This window comes from Heptranchias perlo, chromosome 6, assembly GCF_035084215.1.
Source record: "Heptranchias perlo isolate sHepPer1 chromosome 6, sHepPer1.hap1, whole genome shotgun sequence".
NCBI lineage: Eukaryota > Metazoa > Chordata > Chondrichthyes > Hexanchiformes > Hexanchidae > Heptranchias > Heptranchias perlo.
In genome coordinates, this window is record NC_090330.1 from 4,473,630 (window position 1) to 4,498,844 (window position 25,215).

The window sequence follows — 25,215 nt, forward strand, 5'->3', positions numbered from 1 at the left end:
ATTGTGTGCAGTTTTGGTCTCCTTATTTGAGGAAGGATGTCCTTGCTATGGAGGGAGTGCATTGAAGGTTTACCAGACTGATTCCTGGGATGGCAGGACTGACGTATGAGGAGAGATTGGGTCAACTAGGCCTATATTCACTAGAGTTTAGAAGAATGAGAGGGGATCTCATCGAAACATATAAAATTCTAACAGGACTAGACAGACTAGATGCAGGGGGGATGTTCCCCGATGGCTGGGGAGTCCAGAACCAGGGGTCACAGTCTCAGGATACGGGGTATGCCATTTAGAACCGAGATGAGGAGAAATTTCTTCACTCAGAGGGTGGTGAACCTGTGGAATTCTCCACCACAGAAGGCAGTGGAGGCCAAGTCATTAGACGTATTCAAGAAGGAGATAGATATATTTCTTAATGCTAAAGGGATCAAGGGATATGGGGAAAAAGCGGGAACAGGGTACTGAGTTAGACGATCAGCCATGATCATTTTGAATGGCGGCCCAAAGGGCCGAATGGCCTGCTCCTATTTTCTATGTTTCTATAGAGAGAAAGTACTTCTGCTGGTTGGGGAATCTAGGACCAGGGGACGTAGCCTAAAAATTAGAGCCAGGACTTTCAGGATTGAAGTTAGGAAATACTTCTGCACACAAAGGGTGGTAGAACTTTGGAACTGTCTTCTGCAAACGGCAGTTGATGCTCGCTCAATTGTTCATTTTCAATCTGAGATTGATGGATTTTTGTTAGCCCCCTATCCCTTAATACTTTTGGTTAAGTCGGGTAGATGCAGTTAAGTCACAGATCAGCCATGATCTCATTGAATGGCGGAACAGGTTCGAGGGGCTGAATGGCCTACTCCTGTTTCCAAGAGACATGTCCGTAGGCAATTCAACCACGGGGAGTGCCACAGCCGAGTCCAGTGCTGCCCTCACCCACGTGCAGATGCACCTTCCAGCATGGAGTAACTGGGTAGTCATCAGTGTTGGGAACTCCAGCATATATTCCCCACCCTCTTCTCAGCCCAGAGGCATTAAGGCCTACTGGAGCACCTCAATTGCCACCATGCCAGAGATGAACCAACTCAACCATAGGTAGAGAATCAAATTTGAGACCTTACAGGTGCAGGAATGACTCAGAACCATACTGGGCAAAACACTGACCCAATGAGCTATGAAGGGGGTACTATTATTCCTGCTGTTTCAGCAAAACGTAGGAACAGGAGTGGGCCATTCAGCCCCTCGAGCCTGTTCCGCCATTCAAAAAGACCATGGCTGATCTGTACCTTACTAACGTTAGTGCTAATTTCAACTTGAGTTGAAAACAAACAAAAACCAGTCAGCCCAGCGAGACAGAGACTTCCTTGAACTTGCCAGCATTCTAATAGTTAAGGCCATTTCAAAACCAATCTGCAGAAACAATATTTCAGTGAGCGAGTGGTTAATCTATGGAACAGGTTCCCTCGGGAGACAGTGGAAGTAGTTACTATTGATTCATTCAAATGCAAATTGGATAGATTTCTTTGAGTAAATGCACATTTTGGGAAACAGTATATGAGTAATTTGAGACATGACGTGTGGTGAGTGTAACATGTTTGGGAGGAACAGGTGACTTTGGACCTATGGTTCCCAAAGCTCTCCACCACTGGGGGTTTTCCTCGCCTCATGTCTGGGTCTGTTGTCGACTCATTGATAGAGATTGATTGCTATGATTAGTCAACAACTCCATTATTATTGTATCATGTGACTAGTTTTTAAAATTATGAAAGGGTTCGATAGGGTAGACGTAGAGAAAATGTTTCCGTTTGTGGGAGAGTCCAAAACTAGGGGCCATAAATTATGATCCCTAAGGAATTCATTAAGGTATCCATTAAGGAATTCAGGAGAAACTTCTTTAACCAGAGAGTGGTTAGAATGTGGAACTCCCTACCACATGGTGCAGCTGAGGAAAATAGCATACATACATTTAAGGGGGAGCCAGATAAACACAAGAGGGAGAAAGCAATAGAAGGATATAGGAACATAGGAACAGGAGTAGGCCATTCAGCCCCTCGTGCCTGCTCCGTCATTTGATAAGATCATGGCTGATCTGTGATCTAACTCCATATACCTGCCTTTGGCCCATATCCCTTAATACCTTTGGTTGCCAAAAAGCTATCCATCTCAGATTTAAATTTAGCAATTGAGCTAGTATCAATTGCCGTTTGCGGAAGAGAGTCCCAAACTTCTACAACCCATATGCAGGATAGGGTTAGATGAAGTAGGGTGGGAGGATAAACACTGGCATAGACCTGTTGGGCTGAATGGCCTGTTCACGTGCTGTAAATTCTATGTAATACCAGGACAGTAGAAGGCGAACTCGATGGACCTTGGTCTTTTCTCGTCCAGCAATTCCTATAGTCCACTATCGTGCAATTCGCAATTGCAGAAGGACTTTAACTCGGTGGGGAGGAGAAGGGAGGAAGTAATGGTGCCAACACATTACAGATTCTTTACAGATAACACTTGGTCCATGTGATCTCCTGGACTGGTTTCGATCTCCTGACGGGGGTGGGGGTCAGAGAGGAATTTTCCAGAGTATTTTTTCCCTTATTGGCCCTTGGGCTTTTTTCTCTTTTTTTTTGCCTCTCCCAGGAGGTTCTAGGACAGAAGGGGAGGTGTGGGAAGTCTCTAGTACGGGTTGCCAACTCTGGTTGGACGTATTCCTGGAGGTTTCATCACATGCCTTCAGCCGCCCCTCCCGGTCCAACAGCTTTTTTTCTCCCCATCTCTAATATTTTTATAACTAATAAACTAAAGCGTTCAAAGAAAATGAATAAAATATGCAATTTTTTTTAATGCCACTATGATTTTTCTCCTGGATTGCTCCCGGCAGTGTCCTGGAGATTAATCTTTAACTCCTGGAGAGTCCAGGACAATCCTGGAGGGTTGGCAACCCCCTGGTCTCTAGGTCATGATGCTCCGGCCATCATGGTGTGTGGGGGCAGGCTCGATGGGCCAGCTGGCCTCTTCCTGCCCCTCAATTTAGTGCGGCTCGTAACGCACCATCTAAAATCCCAACCTAACGTTAACAAAAAACCAACGCCTCACCAGGTCTTGGGGTATTTCCGACTCCAGGACGGTCGCCAGGGTGACGTTGACCCAGGAGGAGTGGAAGGGGTGTTCAGGCGGCGGCCGCCACAGGTTCACCATCACCGACTTGTTCCTCTGGGCCGCCAGCTGCAGCACGTCCGCCAGTTTACTGAGCGACTGGTTCGAAGCTTCGACGTTATCTTTCTGCGAGAGATCCTGGGCCGTCCAGAACGGGTCCTCCTGAAAACCCAAAGTCCAGGCCGTGACGGTACGGTTTTAAAGAAAGAAAAGAACTTGCATTTATACAGCGCCTTCCGCGGCCTCAGGACGCACCAAAGCTCTTTGCCACCAATTAAATACTTTTGAAATGTAGTCACTGTTGTGATGTAGGAAAGGCAGCAGTCAATTCGCGCACAGCAAGATCCCACAAACAGCAATGTGATAGTGACCAGATAATCTGTTTTTGGTGATGTTGATTGTGAGATAAATATCGACTCAGGACACCGGGGAGAACTCCCCTGCTCTTCTTTGAATAGTGGCCATGGGATCTTTTACATCCGTCTGGAACGGCAGACGAGGCCTCGGTTTAACGTCTCATCTGAAAGACGGTACCTCCGACAGCGCAGCCCTCCCTCAGTACTGTAGTGGGAGTGTCAGCCTGGATTTTGTGCTCAAGTCTCTGGAGTGGGACTTGAACCCACGACCTTCTGACACAGAGTGGGGGGAGAGAGTGCTGCCCACTGAGCCACGGCTGACACAAGGCGGGTGGGGGCAGTGTGCAGGAACAGAGGCCTGGGGGTTTACTTACACAAATCTTTGCAGGTGGCAGGACGAGTCGATAAGGCTGTTAAAAAAGCAAACTGGATCCTCAGCTTTATAAATAGAGGCAAAGGGCGTGATTTTCACTTTGAGCCGGGACCCCTGCTTGTCAGCAGATATTCGCGTGGGGAATCCAGAAGCGAATTAAGAGCACCGCAGCGTGTGATCGCAACTCAATCGAAGGTGAGTATTTGAAGCACTCTAAGAATCATAAAAGGTTATGGCACAGAAGGAGGCCATTCAGCCCCGTGCCGGCTGAAAAAAAGACCTATCCAGTTTAATCCCACTGTCCAGCACTTGGTCCGTAGCCCTGTAGGTTACGGCACTTCAGGTGCGTAGCCAAATACTTTTTAAATGAGTTGAGGGTTTCTGCCTCTACCACCCTTTCAGGCAGTGAGCTCCAGACCCCCACCACCTTCTGGGTGAAAACATTTCTCTGCAGCTCCCCTCTAATCCTTCTACCAATTACTTTAAATCTATGCCCCCTGGTCACTGACCCCTCTGCTAAGGGAAATAGATCCTCCCTATCCACTCTATCTAGTCCCGTCATAATTTTATATACCTCAATTAAATCTCCCCTTAGCCTCCTTTGTTCCAAAGAAAACAACCCCAGCCTATCCAATCTTTTCTCATAACTAAAATTCTCCAGCCCTGGCAACATCCTCGTAAATCTCCTCTGCACCCTCTCTAGTGCAATAACATCTTTCCTGTAATGTGGTGATCAGAACTGTAAGCAGTACTCTAGCTCTGGTCTAACTAATGTTTTATACAGTTTTAGCATAACCTCCCTGCTCTTATATTCTATGCCTCAGCTAATAAAGGACAGTATCCCGTATGCCTTCTTAACCACCTTATCTACCTGACCTGCTACCTTCAGGGATCTGTGGACATGCACTCCAAGGTCCCTCTGTTCCACTACACCTCTCAGTATCCTCCCATTTATTGTGTATTCCCTGGCCTTGTTTGCCCTCCCCAAATGCATTACCTCACACTTCTCCGGATTGAATTCCATTTGCCACCTGACCAGTCCATTGATATCTTCCTGCTCCCATTTGTCTTGTATAATAGAGCAAAACAGCGAGTATTGGATGGACTGCATGTTAAAGGCCCTGCCCGATATATTGAAGTCAATGGGGCTGAATATAGGGACATAGGAAGGAGCAGGAGTAGGCCTTAGAGCTCTAATTTTAAGGTTATGCCCCCTTGTTCTGGACTCCCGCGCCAGAGGAAATAGTTTCTCTCTCTCTGCCCTATCAACTCCTTTAATCATCTTAAACACCTCAATTAGATCACCCCTTAATCTTCTATGTTCAAGGGAATACAAGCCTGGTCTATGCAACCTGTCCTCATAATTTAACCCTTTTAGCCCTGGTGTCATTCTGGTGAATCTGCGCTGCACGGCCAATATATCCTTCCTGAGGTGCAGTGCCCAGGACTGAATGCAGTTCTCCAGATGAGGTCTGACCAGAGCTTTATACACCTGTAGCATAACCTCCACCCCTTTGTATCCCAGCTCCCCTTGAGATAAAGGCCAACCTTCCATTATCCTTTTTAATTATTTATTTGTACCTGTCCACCAGTTTTTAGTGATTTCTGTACACGGGCCCCTAAATCTCTCTGCTCCTCCACTATTCCTAGCTTCTAGCCATTCAGAAAATACTCTGTTCCATCTTTCTTAGGTCCAGAGTGGATGACTTCACACTTCGAAGCAGGGCGTATAATGGACAGCCGACATGACACCCCCCCCCGTTTTGTGGTCCTGCCCAAAGCCAATTTCTATCCCAAGGAGCATTAAAAAAAAAGACAGAAGCATCGACAAAAAACGGAAAGACAAGAATGGTTACGACGGAGAGAAAGAGGTTGGGCACTGGAAGGGGAGACACCATTCAGGACAAAATCTCACTCTTGTACTCTGCCCTGGAGAGTGAGAGGTGTTGTAAGATCCTCCTCATGACGGAGCAGTATTCAAGTCTGGGACAGGTTTGGGCCTTGTAGGGGATTAAGAACGAGTTGGAGAGAGGACAAGTGCTTGGAGGACAAAATTGGAGAATAACCCTGGGAAAACCAGGGGCGGGGGGGAAACAGACCGTGGCCGTGAATTTTCTTGGAGCTGCCTCCCCTCCCCTAACTTCACTGTAAGCGCGGGAGAAACCCTGTCCACACGCGCAAACTGGGTTTCGGCCATCGGTGGAGCGGCAGCAGTTCCGAGGAAATTCGGCTGCATATAGTGACACAAGTCCTGGCCAGACTGGAGATGATTGAGTAACTCCCCCATCGATCACGACCGCACTGCTGTAAGTGACGGGGATTGATTTTACACACGTGATTGTATTATGTAACTATCCTCCACTCGCTGCATTTTGCTGGAGAAATAATCCTGTTTTATCGGGAGAAGTTGCTGCAGTTTTGGTCACGAGTTCTGTTTGCTGTAGTTCGTAGAGACTCTTTTTGTATCGACTCTGTGAATAGACTGCTTGTTGTGAGTCCTGCTGTAAGTCCCGCCCCGCCTCCAACTTACTGGCTGATATGGTGCCTTCAATAGACACTCCAAGAGAAAATTCCCGGTCTACCAGTGGCTTTCGTCATCCTCCAGCTTACCTGAAAGAACCATCGTCCTGCGTTGAGCCTCTCCAGGTCTGTCCAGTTGAACATGGCGGCGTTGTCGAAGACCCTGTCGGGAAAGACCTCCTCCACGTTGGTCGTCCGCCTCAGCGTCGTGTCGTGCATCAGGAACGGAACACCGTCGTAACTAAGTAGAGCAAATAGAAGCATCACAGGCGGTCAGACTCAGACAGCAGGGTGTCGCCAGGAGTACATGCCCCCCCGAACTAAGCTACCGAGAGTTCCAAGCAGGTAGTCTTTCCGCTCGCCCGACATGAGGTGCGCGTTGTCCCCTCGTCAGGGTAAAAAGAAAGACCTTGCATTTATGTAGCGCTTTTCACGACCTCGGGATGTCCCAAAAGCACTTTGCGGCCAATGAAATGTAGTCACCGTTGTAATGTAGGAAACGCAGCAGCCAATTTGCGCACAGCAAGATCCCACAAACAGCGATGTGATAACGGCCAGATAATCAGTTTCTCCCCAACCCCCTCAATTTTGAACACCTCCATTAAATCTCCCCTTAACCTTCTCCGCACCAAGGAGAACAATCCCAACTTCTCTAGTTGCCCCCTCTCCGCTGGGAAATGTATGTCAATGGACATCAGGTAAGAGCAGGGTCAGGTTTGAAGTAGACAAGCTAGTGCAGACGCAAAAAAAAAAAGCAATCGACAAGGCTAACGGAATGTTGGCCTTTATCTCGAGGGGGCTGGAATACAAAGGGGGAAGAAGTTATGCGTCAGCTGTATAGAGTCTTGGTCCAATCGCATCTGGAGTATTGTGTAGAGTCCTGGGCTCTGCACCTCAGGACAGATACGTCGGCCTTGGAGGGGGTGCAGCGCAGATTCGCTAAAACGATACCGGGGTGCAGAGGGTTAAATTATAAGGACAGGTTGCATCAACTTGGCTTGTACTCCCTTGAGCATGGAAGGTTGAGGGGTGATCTGATCGAGGTGTTTAAAATGGTGAAGGGATTCAATAGGGTAGATAGAGAGGGACTATCTTCTCTGATGGTGGAATCAAGGACAAGTGGACATGAAATTAGAGCTAGGCCATTTAGGAGTGAAATCAGGAAGAGGTTTGTCACATAGTAGAAATCTGGAACTCTTTCCTCCCCCCACCCCCAACCCCCAAAAGGCTGTGGATGCTGGGGGCCAATTGGGAGCTTCCAAGACAGAGATTGATAGATTTTTGTTGGGTAAGGGTATCAAGGGATAGGGAGCAAAGGCGGGTGAATGGAGTTGAGGTACAGATCAGCCACATTTCTAATTGAATGGCGGAACAGGCTCGAGGGGCTGAATTCCTATGTTCAGCTGGGATGCCCCCCAAAGTCAAATAGCCTGTCTCAGCTTAAAATGTGAAGAATGGCCACTTGGGTGAGTGAGATACTGGACGGAATGTGCCTGCCACCTGTGGAACGGGGACCCCAACGAGAGTTAGCAGCTTTGGGAGAGGAAAGGGGAGAAAATATTGGTGGGAAAGAACAGACCAAATGTGTGCTAAACAAATTCTCTGGTGTTTCTCTTCCTCATTTTCAAATCCCTCCATGGCCTCGCCCCTCCCTTTCTCTGTAACCTCCTCCAGCCCTACAACCCTCCGAGATCTCTCTGCGCTCCCCCGATTTTAATCGCTCCACCATTGGCGGCCGTGCCTTCAGCTGCCTAGACCCTAAACTCTGGAATTCCCTCCCTAAACCTCTCCGCCTCTCTCTCCTCCTTTAAGACGCTCCTTAAAACCTACCTCTTTGACCAAGCTTTTCGTCACCTGTTCCAATATCTCCTTATGTGGCTCGGTGTCAAATTTTGTCTGCTAACGCTCCTGTGAAGCACCTTGGGACGTTTTACTATGTTAAAGGCGCTATATAAATGCAAGTTGTCGTAAGCAAGGCCTGCAGACACCAGGAGCTCACCTTATCGTAACGTTCACATTGAACCCGTCAGCTCGCCAGTCTGCAGCTTTCTGGAATGACATCAAGGTATTCTCCGGTGCCAGCTGTCGAGAAATGGCATTCAACACAAGGATTACCGTCAGACCATGGAGAAGGAAATCAGGAGGTACCGGATTCAAAGGTTAGATCCCAGTCACACGCCAGAGAAGAGCGTTGCTCTAAATTTTATGTCAGGATTAGCCCTGGCTCAGTGGGTATCACTCTCTTGCCTCTGAGTCAGAAGGTCGTGGGTTCAAGTCCCCACTCCAGGGACTTGAGCTCAAAAATCCAGGCTGACACTCCCAGTGCAGTACTGAGGCAGTGCTGCACTGTCGGAGGTGCCGTCTTTCAAGTGAGACGTTAAACCGAGGCCCCGTCTGCCTTCTGAGGCAGACGTAAAAGATCCCACAGCCACTATTTCGAAGAGCAGGGGAGTTCTCCCCAGTATCCTGGGGCCAATATTTATCCATCAACCAACATCACTAAAACAGATTATCTGGTCATTATCACATTACTGTTTGTGGGATCTTGCTGTGCACAAATTGGCTGCCACGTTCCCTACATTACAAAGTGACTACACTTCAAAAGTACTTAATTGGCTGTGAAGTGCTTTGGGACGTCCTGAGGTCATGAAAGGCGCTAATGTAACACCCTTATTTAAAAAGGGTAGTAGGCAGAAGGCTGGAAATTATAGACCAGTTAGCCGAACATCTGTGGTGGGTAAAATTTTGGAGTCTATTATTAAGGAGACAGTAGCGGAATATTTGGATAAACATAATTTAACAGGACAAAGTCAGCATGGCTTTACGAAGGGGAAGTCATGTCTGACAAATTTGCTCGAGTTCTTTGAGGACATAACGTACAGGGTGGATAAAGGGGAACCAGTGGACGTAGTGTATTTAGACTTCCAGAAGGCATTCGACAAGGTGCCACATAAAAGATTATTGCTCAAGATTAAGAATCACTCGATTGGGGGTAATATTCTGGCATGGGTGGAGGATTGGTTATCTAACAGGAAGCAGAGAGTTGGGATAAATGGTTCATTCTCGGACTGGCAACCAGTAGCCAGTGGTGTTCCACAGGGGTCGGTGCTGGGTCCCCAACTCTTTATAATCTATATTAACGAGGAGGGGGCCAAGTGTAACATATCAAAGTTTGCAGATGATACAAAGATGGGAGGGAAAGTAGAGAGTGAGGAGGACATAAAAAACATACAAAGGGGTATAGACAGGCTGGGTGAGTGGGCGGAGATTTGGCAGATGCAATACAATATTGGAAAATGTGAGGTTATGCACTTTGGCAGGAAAAATCAGAGAGCAAGTTATTATCTTAATGGCGAGAAACTGGAAAGTACTGCAGTACAAAGGGATCTGGGGGTCCTAGTGCAAGAAAATCAAAAAGTTAGTATGCAGGTGCAGCAGGTGATCAAGAAGGCCAACGGAATGTTGGCTTTTATTGCTAGGGGGATAGAATATAAAAACAGGGAGGTATTGCTGCAGTTATGTAAGGTATTGGTGAGACCGCACCTGGAATACTGCATACAGTTTTGGTCTCCATACTTAAGAAAAGACATACTTGCTCTCGAGGCAGTACAAAGAAGGTTCACTCGGTTAATCCCGGGGATGAGGGGGCGGACATATGAGGAGAGGTTGAGTAGATTGGGACTCTACTCACTGGAGTTCAGAAGAATGAGAGGCGATCTTATTGAAACATATAAGATTGTGAAGGGGCTTGATCGGGTGGATGCGGTAAGGATGTTCCCAAGGATGGGTGAAACTAGAACTAGGGGGCATAATCTTAGAATAAGGGGCTGCTCTTTCAAAACTGAGATGAGGAGAAACTTCTTCACTCAGAGGGTAGTAGGTCTGTGGAGTTTGCTGCCCCAGGAAGCTGTGGAAGCTACATTATTAAATAAATTTAAAACAGAAATAGACAGTTTCCTCGAAGTGAAGGGAATTAGGGGTTACGGGGAGTGGGCAGGAAATTGGACATGAATTTAAATGAGGTTAGGATCAGATCAGCCATGATCTTATTGAATGGCGGAGCAGGCTCGAGGGGCCGATTGGCCTACTCCTGCTCCTATTTCTTATGTTCTTATGTAAATGCAAGCTCTTTCTTTTCTTTTTTGAACAGTTAAAGTCAAAGTATCGCCAAGATGAGATATTACCTCACAGGAGGGCACATCGATGCAATCAGGACAATGACACCATCGTGTCGTTCACCGCACGTTTTTCAGGTTTAATATTATGGTCTGTTGCGCAGCAGGTCTGATCGACTGTCCACCACAGCCAGTCTGGCGGTGCAAGGTTTGAGATTCTGCATTGGGGCTGCTGAAGGGACTCAACTTGAGGCAACAGCATTGCGGTGGTAACAGTACCGACCATTTGGACCGGTCAGTGTATCGTGCCACGTCCCCGCTCTCCCTGCATGGCACACTGCCACCCAGAGTCATAGCCAAGCACAAACCCACACTTCCGCACTCAGAAAATACAACAGGGTTTTTAAAACAGCTGCAATACTCAAATCTACCACTGGATGGCGAAAGGCAGCCACTGGGGAAATATTTCTCAGCTAAAAGAAAAATCTAGCACTTTCATACATACATCTCACAATCTACCTGTATTAATATCACCTTATCTCTCTGAAACATGCTTATACTTGATATAATTCCTTATTACATGCTTGAGTAGAGGGAGCTTGACACTGTATCTAACCTGTGCTGTACCTGCCCTGGGAGTGTTTGATGGGACAGTGTATCTAACCCGTGCTGTACCTGCCCTGGGAGTGTTTGATGGGACAGTGTAGAGGGAGCTTTACTCTGTATCTAACCCGTGCTGTACCTGCCCTGGGAGTATGTGATAGGACAGTGTAGAGGGAGCTTTACTCTGTATCTAACCCGTGCTGTACCTGCCCTGGGAGTATGTGATAGGACAGTGTAGAGGGAGCTTTACTCTGTATCTAATCTGTGCTTGAATATCCAATCTCTATCTGACCTCTGAATGTGGCCACATTTAATGGGAAAGATGAGCCAGTTCTCAATTTTACCTCTAGATGGAACACTTTCCTCAAACAAATAAAAGGAACTGGATAGCCCACGAAAGAACATATATAAACATGTATAAAATTACAGCGCAGGAGGAGATCATTTGGCCCACTGGTGCAGTGCTAGTTCTGCCTTTATATTGCTTCTTTCTAAAAACTTATCCAATTCCCTTTTAAATAATGTTATAGTCACGGCCTCAATTACAACTTGTGGCAAAACATTCCCCGCTGTGTGTGAAAACCTTTCTTCTAACTTCCTCCTTCATTCTTCTCGTTTATGCCTCCTTGTTACTGATTCACCAATCAGTGGAAACAATCATTCAGCAGGTAATCTGTCAAAACATTTCATGATTTTGAAAACCGCTTGTTAGATAAATGCAAGTTCTTTTAAATTCTTTAGGCAAACGGTGCAGCAGGATCCCACAAACGGCCGTAAAATGAAGGCTGTTTAAGAACACAAGAAGATGAGAAATAGGAGCAGGAGTAGGCCACACGGCCCCTCGAGCCTGCTCCGCCATTCAATAAGATCATGGCTGATCTGATCCTAACCTCAAATCTAAATTCATGTCCATTTTCCCGCCCGATCCCCATATCCTTCGAGACCCCTACAGTCCAAAAATCTATCGATCTCAGCCTTGAATATACTCAACGACTGAGCATCCACAGCCCTCTGGGGTAGAGAATTCCAAAGATTCACAACCCTCTGAGTGAAGAAATTCCTCCTCATCTCGGTCCTAAATGGCCGACCCCTTATCCTGAGACTATGACCCCCTAGTTCTAGACTCTCCAGCCAGGGGAAACAGCCTCTCAGCACCTACCCTGTCAAGCCCTCTAAGGATTTTATACAGGTGGTGTTGGTTGAAAGAGGGAAATTGGCCCCAGAACAATGGGAGGAGTCTTAACATTGCACCATGGAATCTTTTTAGTCCAGCTGAAACCTACCAGAACAGGAAGACAAGCCCTTAGTTTAACATTGCTTTCTAACATGGGTTCACACTCCCTCAGCCTAGATTAGACGACCCTTCAGATTCCGAGGCAAGAGTATTACCTGCTTTAAAAGTTGATTGCCCTGAAGTTTTTAAATCGCATTTACATTCACTTTGAATGGTGCCAATCTGTTTTGCATGAAGGATCATTTTCTCTCAATCACCACCCAGCATTTCCTGTATGGGCAGTTACTCTTTTCTAGAAGTTCTTAACAGAAGCCCCGACTCCACCCCTGCCTCAGCTCTTCTGCTGCTGAAACCCTCATCCGTGCCTTTGTTACCTCCAGACTTCACTATTCCAATGCTCTCCTGGCCGGCCTCCCATCTTCCACCCTCCATAAACTTGAGCTCATCCAAAACTCTGCTGCCTGTATCCTAACTCGCACCAAGTCCTGTACACCCATAACCTGTGCTCAACGACCTACATTGCCTCCTGGTCCAGCAAAGCCGTGATTTTAAAATTCTCATCCTTGTTTTCAGATCCCTCCATATCTCTGTAACGTCCTCCAACCCTCCTCTGCACTCCTCCAATTCTGGCCTCTTGAGCATTCCCCGATTTTCATCACTCCACCATTGGCAGCCATGCTTTCAGCTGCCTAGGCCCTAAGCTCTGGAATTCCCTCCCTAAACCTCTCTCTCTCCTCCTTTAAGACACTCCTTAAAACCTACCACTTTGACCAAGCTTTTGGTCACCTGTCCTAATATCTCGTGTGGCTTGGTGTCCGATTTTGTCTGATAAAGCTCCTGTGAAGCGCCTTGGGACATTTTATTACATTAAAGGCGCTATATAAATGCAAGTTGTTGTTGTAACTTCCTTTCCCCTTTCACTCTATGTTCCCTGACACTGGAGGCAATAGGCAGGATTTACATCACTGTGATGATAATCCAATCTATTAAACTCAGTTCTGTTGGCCAGGGGCTGCAGAAAGTAACCTGAGATTCCCAGCTGCTGACACACAGGCAAGAACAACTTTTGACCTGAAGTAACCAGAGTTCAGTCGCTGGCCTGAGCTGGCTGGAACCGGTTTGAATTAACCAAGTTTTGTGAAAGACAAAGGAGATGTGATAAGACACAAGTCCTTATTTAGAAAAGGAGTAATGAGGTAATGCTACCTAAGTTCTTGGGACAGAGCCAATGAAAAGACTTGGACTAGGCGGGCAAGCCTAAACCAACGAAAGAGAGAGACAACGCAGCTTGAAGAGATAAGATTCGGAATAAGAATGAAGAATCTCGGGCGTGGAGCCAGAGCAAAGACTCCGGAGACCAACCATCGCGGAAGTGGAAGAACCTACATCAGGGACGTAGAGACGACGTCGAAAGAGAGAGAGAACGGAACGCCTGGCCAGCGTCAGCTCTCCTTTTCGGGTATTATCCTTTATATTCTGTGACCACTCAGGGAGTGTCAGAGAAACCTAGTGGGTGTGCGTTTAGATCCTAGTTTGGGTATAAAACTGTATAACCTGGTGCAAACTGCATGTCTATATCTAACCAGACGTATAAGCTATATGTATATGATCTAACGGCGTGAATAAAGTGAATTGAGAGTTAAGAGAGAATTAACTCTTCTCCTCTTTGTACTAAGCCAATAACCGTAACCAGTGACCTCCGGTCAACAGTTCCAACATTTCATCAGTCTATCACTCACTTTGGGTAGTACATGGGAAGTGAAGGGGCCATTTTAGGCTTTGGAAAGGCAAGGCAGCCATTTTGGGAGGAAAGAAGCAGAAAATTCTGCTAAGCCGAACTATTTTCCTGATCAATGAAACAATCCCCATGGGCTGTGACAGGTTGGAACAAACTGCAGTCAATTCCTGACCATCCTGTGTTGCGTTTTCCAGGAAAAGAACTGTTTGGGTCAGGATCGTTCCATTGGAATTTTGTACAGTGGGAATGAATGGGAAAGATTTGGCCCATTCTGTTTCTGTACAGTGGAAGTGAATGGGAATGGGTTTGGTCCTTTGGGATTCTGCACAATAGTAGTGAATGGGAAGGGGTTTAGTCTATTGGAATTCTATACAATGGGAGAAAATGGGAAGGGGTTTGGTCCATTGGGACTCTATACAATGGGAGTGAACGGGAATGACGTGATATGCATGGGCTCAGGAGCAGTATGAGACCACAGACTGCTCATTGTTGGGAAGTGACTCATTAAACTAAATAAAATACAATCACACCAACGCTGAAACTCTCCAATAAATGGAAATGTGAAACGGTTAGGCAGCAAGCCTGCAGAAATAATGAAAAACAAATTCAAAAGCGATGTCATCGTGACCCACTTTCAAACCCATTATTCTTAATCCCAAACACTTCCAAATCTGCATAAACGGCCTTGCAATGATGTCAGGCGACTGTTACCATACCAACGGTACCTCGAAACCAATCAGAGCACAGAGAAATACAGTACAAAAAAAGAACACAATTAAATCCCCCCCCCCGACAAAACAAACCAAAAACTGGCTGGGCGATTCGATTCCGATTCTGATGTTGACTCATCTTTTCCCTCAAACAAATTTTTTGGATTGATCATTTTTTTTCTCTCAGAAGCTTTATAAAAACATGTTGAAAATTCATGAATTACCAACCTCTTCGCCCCCCCCCCCCACGCACACAAGACTACAGAGCAAACAGAACCTGAGACACTAGGCACTTTATACTGTACTTAACATCTTGGACTCCCTCAAATACAACACCAGGGGCCTGGCTCATTAACATCCTCGAAACCAGCGGGAACCTCACACCAAAAAGATCGAGATGTCCCGGATTACCATGTCAACGTCCCCGGCTCGTGCTGGTCACAATCTTGCTGGTAGTGATTGCGACAACAACAACTTGCATTCATATAGTGCCTTTAACGTAGCAGAATGTCCCAAGGTGCTTCACAGGAACATTATCAGATAACCAAAAAAAAAAAAAATTGAAATTGACATATCTAGAATGTACAGCACAGAAACAGGCCATTCGGCCCAAAAAGTCTATGCCAGTCCACACGAGCCTCCTCCCACCCCTCTTCATCTAACCGACTCTATTAGCATCTCCTTCTATTCCTTTCTACCTCATGCTTCCCCTTAAATGCATCTACACTATTCGCCTCAACTACTCCTTGTGGGAGCGAGTTCCACATTCTCACCGCTCTCTGGGTAAAGAAGTTTCTCCTGAATTCCCGTTTGGATTTATCAGTGACTATCTTATATTTATGGCCCCTAGTTCTGGTCTCCCCCCACAAGTGGAAACATCTTCTCTACATCTACCCTATCAAAACCCTTCCATAATTTTAAAGACCTCTATCAGGTCACCCCCTCAGTGTTCTCTTTTTCAATCTTTCCCTGATAGGCATAACCTCGCCGTTCTGGGATCATCCTTGTGAATCTTTCTATCAATACAAGTTGTTGTTGTACACGAGCAGGGGTTGGGGGGTTGGGGAAAGAGTAGAAATGTATTGGATGCCACCTTGAGTCAAATCATTTGCCCGAACCCCAGTTCTTTTTTTGTCGTTTGATTTTTTTTTTGCGACACTTCTTGAAAGAAACGCCGCCAAGGCGCCAAAACACGGTCAGCGGTTCCATACCATCGGCACGCCTCGGTTTCCGATGATTGCTGGCCTCCGGCCCAGGTCCTCCCTCTTCATAATACACGGGGAGTAGATCGCCAAAGGGACCAGGTAAAGAGCTACCAAGAGTCCAAGGTATGCCAAGAGTAGAAAAATCTGAAAAACTGAAAGCAGAGGAGTGGAAATCGTTAACAAACCGGAAGGAAACTATCTTTAAAACAAAATCGGGACGACGGGCCCAGGATTTGCTGGGGAAATAAGGGCGAGTTTAATGGCGCACCTCATTATTGGTGCGTAAATAACCCGGCAATTTGTGACGAGGAAGAGACGCCCCAGTGAGCTGCCAATCGCCACAACTTGTTGGGACGATTTGCGCCGATGGCCTCGCAAAAAACGGCATCGCGCCCTCAATCGCCCCGTGAGTTTCAAGAAATTGCTGCATCTGCGCAGTAAACACCAATTGAACTCGCCGCAGAAAGTTAGGGCTGGTACTTAACAGCGTAAGGACCCTTTTAACGGGGAGATTTATGTTCCTACAATGCCGCTCAACCTCTTCGGCCCAGAAAGGCGACAATTGAAGCTGTGGAGTTTCATTCCTGCAGGTAGTAAATTGTTCTTAAAGATTTTTTAAGATTTTTAATTTTTTTTTAAACTTTTCCTTTCTGTCTCTTTTTTTTCCTCTCTCTCTCTTAATCCAATCTTTCTTTCCCTCTTTTTGTTTCTCTTTCTGTACCTGATTTGACTCTAATTCACCTAATTTCCTTCTCAGTCGTACCTCTGCTTCTTTCTCAATCCTTTAATATCATTGATTAAGGAGATAGACTGTTGGTCCCGTCGTTCACTGAGGTCCCCGTTATCAGCCCGCACTTCCAGCAACTTACGACGCAAAAATAATTTCGAGCTGAAGGGTGAGGGAAGAAGTCTAACTAACAGGGCACGCCGCGAGATGCCCCACTCCAACATGATCTGGGCCGTGACGAGGGGGAGGGAACTGGGAGGATTCGCAGGAACAAGCAACGACTGATAAACAACGTGAGCTAAATGGATACTACGTACCAACTCTCTCCGAGCGAGCAAATTGCCCAGCGACCAGCCAGGCCAGCATAGTAACGGCAGCAACAGCTCCAATGTGCAGAAAAGGGGCCGTGGCCTATTTGAGGGGGAAAAAATAAAAAAATAAAACGTCAATCTTACTGTCGATCATTGTGTTTTCCCGTCTCCATATGAACAACCATTTGGCCCTCGCCGACAGACCAGTTTGCAGTTACTGTGTAGAGCATTCTCAATTCAATCAGTTCCACGGGGCTTTGAGAAGAGTGCACGGCATTATCATGAGAGGCGGCGTCTGTAGTGTGGAACAGCATGGAGAGAGGGTGCCACGGAATGTTGGGATGGGGGTGTGGGGAGGGGGGAGTGGAGGTCGGCAGAAATGAGTGTCCTCGGTCCCCTCTATCCCAGTGAATCACCTGCGTCAGCTCAATAAATTAACGGAATCACAACTGTTGGCAACTCTGGGCATTTCGCATCAGCAGTTTCGTAAATCATAATTTAGGAAAAATAAATAAAAACAAAGATTACCGTTGGTCTGCATCAAGCGCATGATGGGATAAGCTAACTGCTTGGAATCCTTACAAAATGGTTGCCCTAACATCATTAAGGCGAGACAATGGGGACAACCAAGTCAGTTCGGAGAAGAATTGTCCAGATTTTTTCCCCCTTAGAAACCCATGTGTATTTTTAGCCTCTCCCAGGAGGTTACATAGTTGCTGGAGGGTGGGAAGTGTCTAGTCGTGATGCTCCAGACATCATGAGTGTGGGGCAGGCTTGATGGACCAGCTGGTCTTTTCCTGCCTGTCATTCCCGGGTGCACCACAAGAGGCTATTAAAACGCGTTCATTCCCCCACACGATTCTCGTCAATCCCAATCTTTCCTTGATGTTGTCACAGGTTGTATCCCATCACTAAAGTGTTGAACTCTTTTGTTGAACAGAGGGCAGTGCAAGAGCGGAGATCGGGGCTGGGAACCCCGTTTTGGCAGGACCGTGGTTTTGGGGGAGTGGCGGAGCCTCCGTCTGCCTCAACTGTGTTCTCCAGCACCGGTGTGGGGGGGGGCACGGTCAAGGGGAAGGGGGGGGGGGGGTCTCCTAGGCCAGGAGATTCCTCGGTCCCCCACCCAACCCTTTGGGCATGTGACAGGCCGTAACAACAAAAGGTCGAAATAGGAGAGGCCCACCTGAGGGTCTAGGCTGAGTCACAGGTTGGACCCCAGAAAATTCCTCAGCCCCTTAACAAAAAGGGATCTGATTGGGCACACTTCTGGGATCATTCTGGGCTTGCGAGGGTGGGGGGCAGGGAGCCTGGCACCCTATCCTGGAACAGGTGCCCCCGCTCCCCCTGCCTTCCCTCTCCGGCAGATGCCAGCGATATTAAAATAAGGAATTCCTCCCCCTGACCCCTCTCGTTTCAACAGAGTCAGTGCCAGAGGTCACCCTCGGAAGCATCAGGGGATGTCTGGCCAGCGGATTTTCAGGCCTAAAATCTCTTCCAGAGCCCCCTCCCATTGTCCTTTGACCTGCTTTTCTTGGGATGGGAGTGATCTGTATAACTGCAAGAACTTGCATTTATACAGCCCCTTTCATGACGTCCCAAAGCACTTTACAGCCAACGAAGTACTGTTTGAAGTGTATTCACTGTTTTAACGTAGGAAACTTGGCAGCCAATTTGCACACAGCAAGGTCCAAACAACTATAGTGCCGTGGGACTACTGGTGCTAGGAGTGTTAGCCTAAAGTAGGACTTGAACCCATGACCTTCTGACTCAGAGGCGAGAGTGCTACCCACTGAGCCACTGATAACACCTGGGGACTGAGAGAGCCCATTGACTGTTTAGTTGCCTAATGACATTAAAGTTCTGCAGTTTACCTTCCCTCACACACAGGCTTGTAGTGCAAAGCAATCAGAGCGAGCAAGAGAGACATACAGGTGATTGACAGCCTGACCAATCTTTACAGAGTGGTATGAGGAGTATGATGTCAATTGACTGCATCAAAGAGGCTCCAGGCTTCAAGGACACAACAAGAATAATGCTGAATGTATATTAAAAAGCCCGTCCTCTCAATAGCCCGGAAGATTACACAAACCGATTTCATGGATGGTAATCAGGTAAAATCACATTTGTTGCATTGTCCTATCAATGGAAAATGTTCAAGGTCTTGTTTCCTTTGAAAGTGAGAATGCACCGAGGTGACCTGGCATCAAGATTATGAAAGGAACACGGAATCCAAAACAAATTGCTCACGGTGAAGGGTTCGAATCCCAGAGCAGGGAGGCCCCGAGTCACAAATTAGGGAGTTAGGAGTACGAAGAGAAGTCAGTCAGAACCTTTTCAGCCTCGCTCCCTCGCCCTGGCCCTTCCTCCCTCCCTCGCCCTGGCCCTCCCTCCCTCCCTCCCTCCCTCCTTCCCTCGCCCCAACCCTCCCTCCCTCCCTCCTTCCCTCGCCCCAACCCTCACTCGCTCCACTGCCCCGTCCCTCATTTTCTCCATTGCCCCGACCCTCCCTCACTCCATCGCCGCAACAGGTCCAACATCTGGAGCTCGGAGGCAGTGCAGGTGTTCCAAGATGCTGGCTTAGAGACTTCTTAGGTACAGACAGAAGAAAATAATAAAGCTCCAACAGAGTTTTTTCAAAACACTTGAGAGCTTCTGGACAATCTGTGCTGGGGTATTGCTTTTGAATTTACACTGGTTCATCAAAAACAAACTTTCTTTGACGGGGTTTCTCTACTGTTGTTGGGGCGGCCATTTTGGAATCAGGATTCCAAGCTGCCAGGCTATCCCAGCATGCATTTGGCACATTGCCAGAAATGTTCCTTATTGTTGTGTTTGTAAAAACTAAAGCACAGGGTTTATTATGTTGGGGGAAAATAAAAATGGGAGAGTTAAAACCTGCCTGAATTAGGCCACACATCAGGCAGACAGACTGACAAGTTCTTGAAAGTCTTCAAACGGCAAAATATAAAGAGAGAAAGGCATAGAAGTGCAAAAGCAAGGAAGTCACGCTAAACCTTTATAAATCACTGGTTAGGCCTCAGCTGGAGAATTGTGTCCAATTCTGGGGAACCACACTTTAGGAAGGATGTCAAGGCCTTAGAGAGGGTGCAGAGGAGATTTACCAGAATGGTACCAGGGATGAGGGACTTCAGTTACGTGGAGAGACTGGAGAAGCTGGGATTGTTCTCCATAGAGCAGAGAAAGCTAAAGGGAGATTTATTAGAGGTGTTCAAAATTATGAGGGGTTTAGATAGAGTAAATAAGGAGACACTGTTTCCACTGGCAGGAGGGTCGGTAACCAGAGGACACAAATTTAAGGTAATTGGCAAAAGAACCAGAGGTGAGATGAGGAGAAATTGCTTTTGCGCAGCGAGTTGTTATGATCTGGAATGCGCTGCCTGAAACGATGGCGGAAGCAAATTCAATAGTAACTTTCAAAAGGGAATTGGACAAATACTTGAAGGGGAAAAGTTTGCAGGGCTATAGGGACTAATTGGATATCTCTGTCAAAGAGCCGGCACAGGCATGATGGGCCGAATGGCCTCCTTCTGTGCTGTATCATTCTATGAAAGCAATCCATTATAATTCCTTAATCTGCAAAAGGCGAAAACAGAGGGAAACAAACGGATTTTAAAAATGCTTTGTATGATGGGTTATGGTAGAATGAACACTTACTTGGAATGATACAAGAATAATGTCCCATTCTTCGTTCCACAGCTGGTTGACTGAAATCATGGCTACGAGAGTCGCTACCAATATCACCGTCAGTCCAACCTGTGACAGCGAGGAGAAGTTGTTAACGCCTTGCCCAGGCTCAAAATCATGGCCTATGCTATCAAGATTAGAATGCGCATATGGTGCTGGGTCCTACAGAGTAAGTCAATGGGGTACAGTTGGAGGGAGCAGGGTAGACACTGTGATTCTCACAAGCCCAGGTCTCAGGAACATGGAAACAGGAGTAGGCCGTTCAGCCCCTCGAGCCTGTTATAGAACCATAGAAAAGATACAGAACAGAAGGGGGCCATTCGGCCCATCGTGTCTGCGTCGGCTCGAAGAACAACCAGGTGCCCATTCTAATCCCACCTTCCAGCACCCGGTCCGTAGCCCTGCAGCTTACAGCACTTTAGGTGCAGGTCCAAGTACTTTTTAAAAGAGTTGAGGGTCCCTGCCTCTACCACCAATTCGGGCAGTGAATTCCATACACCCACCATTCTCTGGGTAAAAAAGTTTTTCCTTGTGTCCCCTCTAATCCTTCCGCCAATCAGCTTAAATCTATGTCCTCTAGTTCTTGAACTCTCCGCTAGGGGAAACAGGTACTTCCTGTCTAATCTATTTGGGCCCCTCATAATTTTGTACACCTCAATCAAGTCTCCCCTCAGCCTCCTCTGCTCCAAGGAAAACAACCCCAGCCGAACCAATCTCTCCTCGTGGCTGCAATTTTCAAGCCCTGGCAACATTCTTGTAAATCTTCTCTGCACTCTCTCCAGAGCAATTACATCCTTCCTGTAACGTGGTGACCAGAACTGCGCACAATATTCCAGCTATGGCCTTACCAGCGTTTTATACAGTTCCATCATTACATCCCTGCTTTTGTATTCTATACCTCGGCTAATAACGGAGAGCATTCCGTATGCCTTCTTCACAACCTTATCTACCTGTACTGCCACCTTCATGGACCTGTGCACATGCACTCCAAGGTCTCTCACTTCTTCTACCCCTCTCAATATATTCCCGTTTACTGCGTATTCCCTTTTACTGTTTGCCCTCCCTAAGTGCATTACCTCACACTTCTCCGGGTTGAACTCCATTTGCCACTTTTCCGCCCACTCCACCAACCCATTGATATCTTCTTGGAGTCTACAGCTATCCTCTTCACTATCAACTTACACGGCCAATTTTTGTGTTGTCTGCAAATTTGCTAATCATGCCCCCTACATTCAAGTCCAAATCATTAATGTATACCACAAACAGCAAGGGACCCAACACTGAGCTCTGTGGCACACCACTATTCTGCCATTCAGTTAGATCACGGCTGACCTGCACCTGAACTCCATTTACCCGCCTTTGCTCCATATCCCTGGATACCCTTACCCAACAAAAATCTAATCGATCTCAGCCTTGAGAGCTCCAATTGGCCCCCAGCATCCACAGCCTTTTGGGGGGGGGCGGGGTGGGGGAAGAGAAAAATCTTGCGAGAGATATCAAGGATAACACTAAAACTTTTTACAAGTATATTGTTAAGAGAAACAGAGCGGCTAATGATAATGTGGGCCGCTTAGAGACAGACGCGGGTGATATTGTAATTGAAAATCAGGAAATGGCAGACTTGCTAAATAATTACTTTGTGTCGGATTTCACAGTAGAGGAAGAGGGAAAGCTAAAAATAAATCAAGGGGATGAACTTACTAGATTTAATATAAGTTTTAAAAAATGTTAATGGAGAAAGTAATGAGACTGAAGATTTGACAAATCTCCAGAACCTGATGGTCTCCACCCCAGAGTATTAAAAGAAGTAGGTGAGGAAACTGCAAATGCTTTAGTTATGATCGTCCCAAAACTCTCTTGATTCAGGAATTGTCCCCTTGGATTGGAAAATTATCAATGTCACTCCATTATTTAAGAAGTGTGGGAGAGATAAACTCTCCTACAAGAATTCCTTTCCTTTGAGGTTAAAAAAAAAATCAGCCATGGCTCCAATTCCTGACTGCTACCCAACGATCTCCACGTGGGCAAATGTCAGTTACGGACAGGATTGGGCCGAACGCAATGCACCTCTTGGTCCACTCGCTCGCTGGCAGGCAACCACTTGGTAGAATCATATCACAGAATCATACAGCACAGAAGGAGGCCATTTAGCCCATCGTGCTGGCTCTTTGAAAGAGCTATCCAATTAGTCCCATTCCTCCCCACCCTTTCCCTATATTCCTGCTATCAGGTGTTTGGATGAGGTACTGGTTTGTTGCTGCCGCCTACGGAAACAAAGCAACAGACAAGTCAGTGATCAAGAAAATTGGGGGGGGAAGAACACCTGTTACTCTGGGAAGCTGACTTGATCCTCTCACACTTACCTTGTGCAGCCAGTGCAGATTCATCTGTTGTCCAACTGCTATGTGACATAGTGCTAAAATCTGAAAGAGGAGCCATTATTACATTAGTTGGTGGAATCACAGAATCATACAGCACTGAAAGGAGGCGGCCATTCGGCCCATCGTGCCTGTGCCGGCTCTTTGCAAGTTACAGCACACCAAACTCTGCTACAGCAGCCAATCACCCTTCATTAAGCACTTTCATTTCTGTGCGGCCCATGTCAACCTTGGGAACACAAGAACATAAGAAATAGGAGCAGGAGTAGGCCATATGGCCTCGAGCCTGCTCCGCCATTCAATCAGATCATGGCTGATCTTTGACCTCAATTCCACTTTCCTGCCCGATCCCCATATCCCTTGATTCCCCTAGAGTCCAAATATCTATCGATCTCAGCCTTGAATATATTCAATGACTCAGCATCCAAAGCCCTCTGGGGCAGAGAATACCAAAGATTCACAACCCTCTGCGTGAAGAAATTCCTCCTCATCTCAGTCTTGAATGGCCGACCCCCTCATCCTGCGATTATGCCCCCTAGTTCTAGACTCTCTAACCAGGGGAAACAATCTCTCAGCATCTATCCTGTCAAGCCCCCTCAAAATCTTAAAACTGTTCCACTTACCAAATTGGCCCAATCAGCAAATACATTTTAAATGAATAGAATGGACTAGTTCATCACCTGCAGGATTTCACACAAGTTGGGTGGGGTGGGGGGGTCGATCTTGACACTGTGCGATAGTGTAAAACGGGTGACAGCAAGTCACCAGCCCGTTTCACAACTCTCCCGGTTTATATTTCCAATTAAGTCAATGGAAATAAAAATCCCCAATCAAATAAACCCAACCTCTTCCCGATACTTCTTTCCTCTTCCTATAAAACGGGTTTCTCCAGCTGGACTGTACCACTTGTGATCCCATATGCTTTTATTTCTTTTAAAAAACAGCCTTCTCAACATGTCCTGCCATCTTCAAAGATTTGTGTATGTGTAACACTGAAAATCCCATTACACTCATGGTCCTGGGACCAAGGAGAATAAAAATCTCAACACATCTCTGCCACACACACACACACACACACACACACACACACACACAAACACACACACAAACACACACACAAACACACACACAAACACACACACAAACACACACACAAACACACACACACACACGGAAAAAAAATCCTTGCAGAATGGACTTGAAGATCTCCGTACAACTTACCTGTAAAAAAGCGACGTATATGAATCCAGCTGAAGCTAGTACCAGCACTGGAACTGACCAGTCATTCCAGTAACCTTTCCTATTGTACATGTACCTGAAAATCAATAGGTTCACTTCAGTTACGTTACACCAGTCATGGGGTACAGGGTCTACAAACACAACAACTCGCATTTATATAGCGCCTTTAACATAGTAAAACGTCCCAAGGCGCTTCGCAGAAATGTAATCGGACAAAAGGAGGAGATATTAGGTGACCAAAAGCTTGGTCAGAGGGGTAGGTTTTAAGGAGGTTTCTTAAAGGAGGAGAGAGAGAGATTTGGGAAGAGAATTTCAGAGCTTAGGGCCGAGGCAGCTGAAGGCACGGCCGCCAATGGTGGAGCGAAGGAAATCGGGAATGCGCAAGAGGCCAGAATCGGAGGAGTGCAGAGATCTCGGAGGGTTGTAGGATTGGAGGAGGTGACCGAGATAGGGAGGGGGGGCGAGGAGATTACTTTTAAGTTAAGTGTGTGGTGTAAACAGGACAAATTGTGCAGTGAGAGAACCAGACTCTAGTGGGAACCACTCCATCATATAAAGGGGCAGGTAACCGGCAGGTAATTGTCGGCCGTGACTCAGTGGGTAGCACTCTCACCTCCGTGTCAGAAGGTCGTGGGTTAAAGCTCCACCCCAGAGACTTGAGCACATAATCCAGGTCGACACTTTGGCGCGGTATTGAGAGGAAAGGAGAAAGCGAGAGGAGAGGAAGGTCGAAGAATGTTGGCCAGGGTTCCTTCACCTCCTCTAGTGACCCCTGCAGGAAAGATTGAGACTGTGTGTGTTTGCGTGCGGGCGTGTTTTCATGTTTGTGTCTTTCTTTTTCAGTACATTGTGGAGTTTTA

General features: G+C 46.8%; 1 protein-coding gene across 4 annotated transcripts in view; it reads right to left on the reverse strand.

Annotated features, from left to right (window-relative positions):
• LOC137322695 (glycerophosphodiester phosphodiesterase domain-containing protein 5-like) overlaps positions 1–25,215 on the reverse strand; it is a 199,152-nt gene that overhangs the window by 32,699 nt on the left and 141,238 nt on the right. For all 4 annotated transcript variants that reach the window (XR_010963209.1, XM_067985640.1, XM_067985639.1 and 1 more), the window contains exons 4-11: positions 24,338–24,431; positions 23,102–23,161; positions 20,709–20,807; positions 17,040–17,133; positions 16,002–16,147; positions 8,390–8,472; positions 6,481–6,631; positions 3,082–3,303 (exon numbers count right to left, since the gene is read on the reverse strand). Coding sequence is in view for 3 of the 4 variants with exons in the window: in XM_067985640.1 (XP_067841741.1) it covers positions 3,082–3,303; positions 6,481–6,631; positions 8,390–8,472; positions 16,002–16,147; positions 17,040–17,133; positions 20,709–20,807; positions 23,102–23,161; positions 24,338–24,431 (949 nt within the window). In the remaining variant the exon portion in view is untranslated. The remainder of the gene's footprint in view (positions 1–3,081; positions 3,304–6,480; positions 6,632–8,389; positions 8,473–16,001; positions 16,148–17,039; positions 17,134–20,708; positions 20,808–23,101; positions 23,162–24,337; positions 24,432–25,215) is intronic.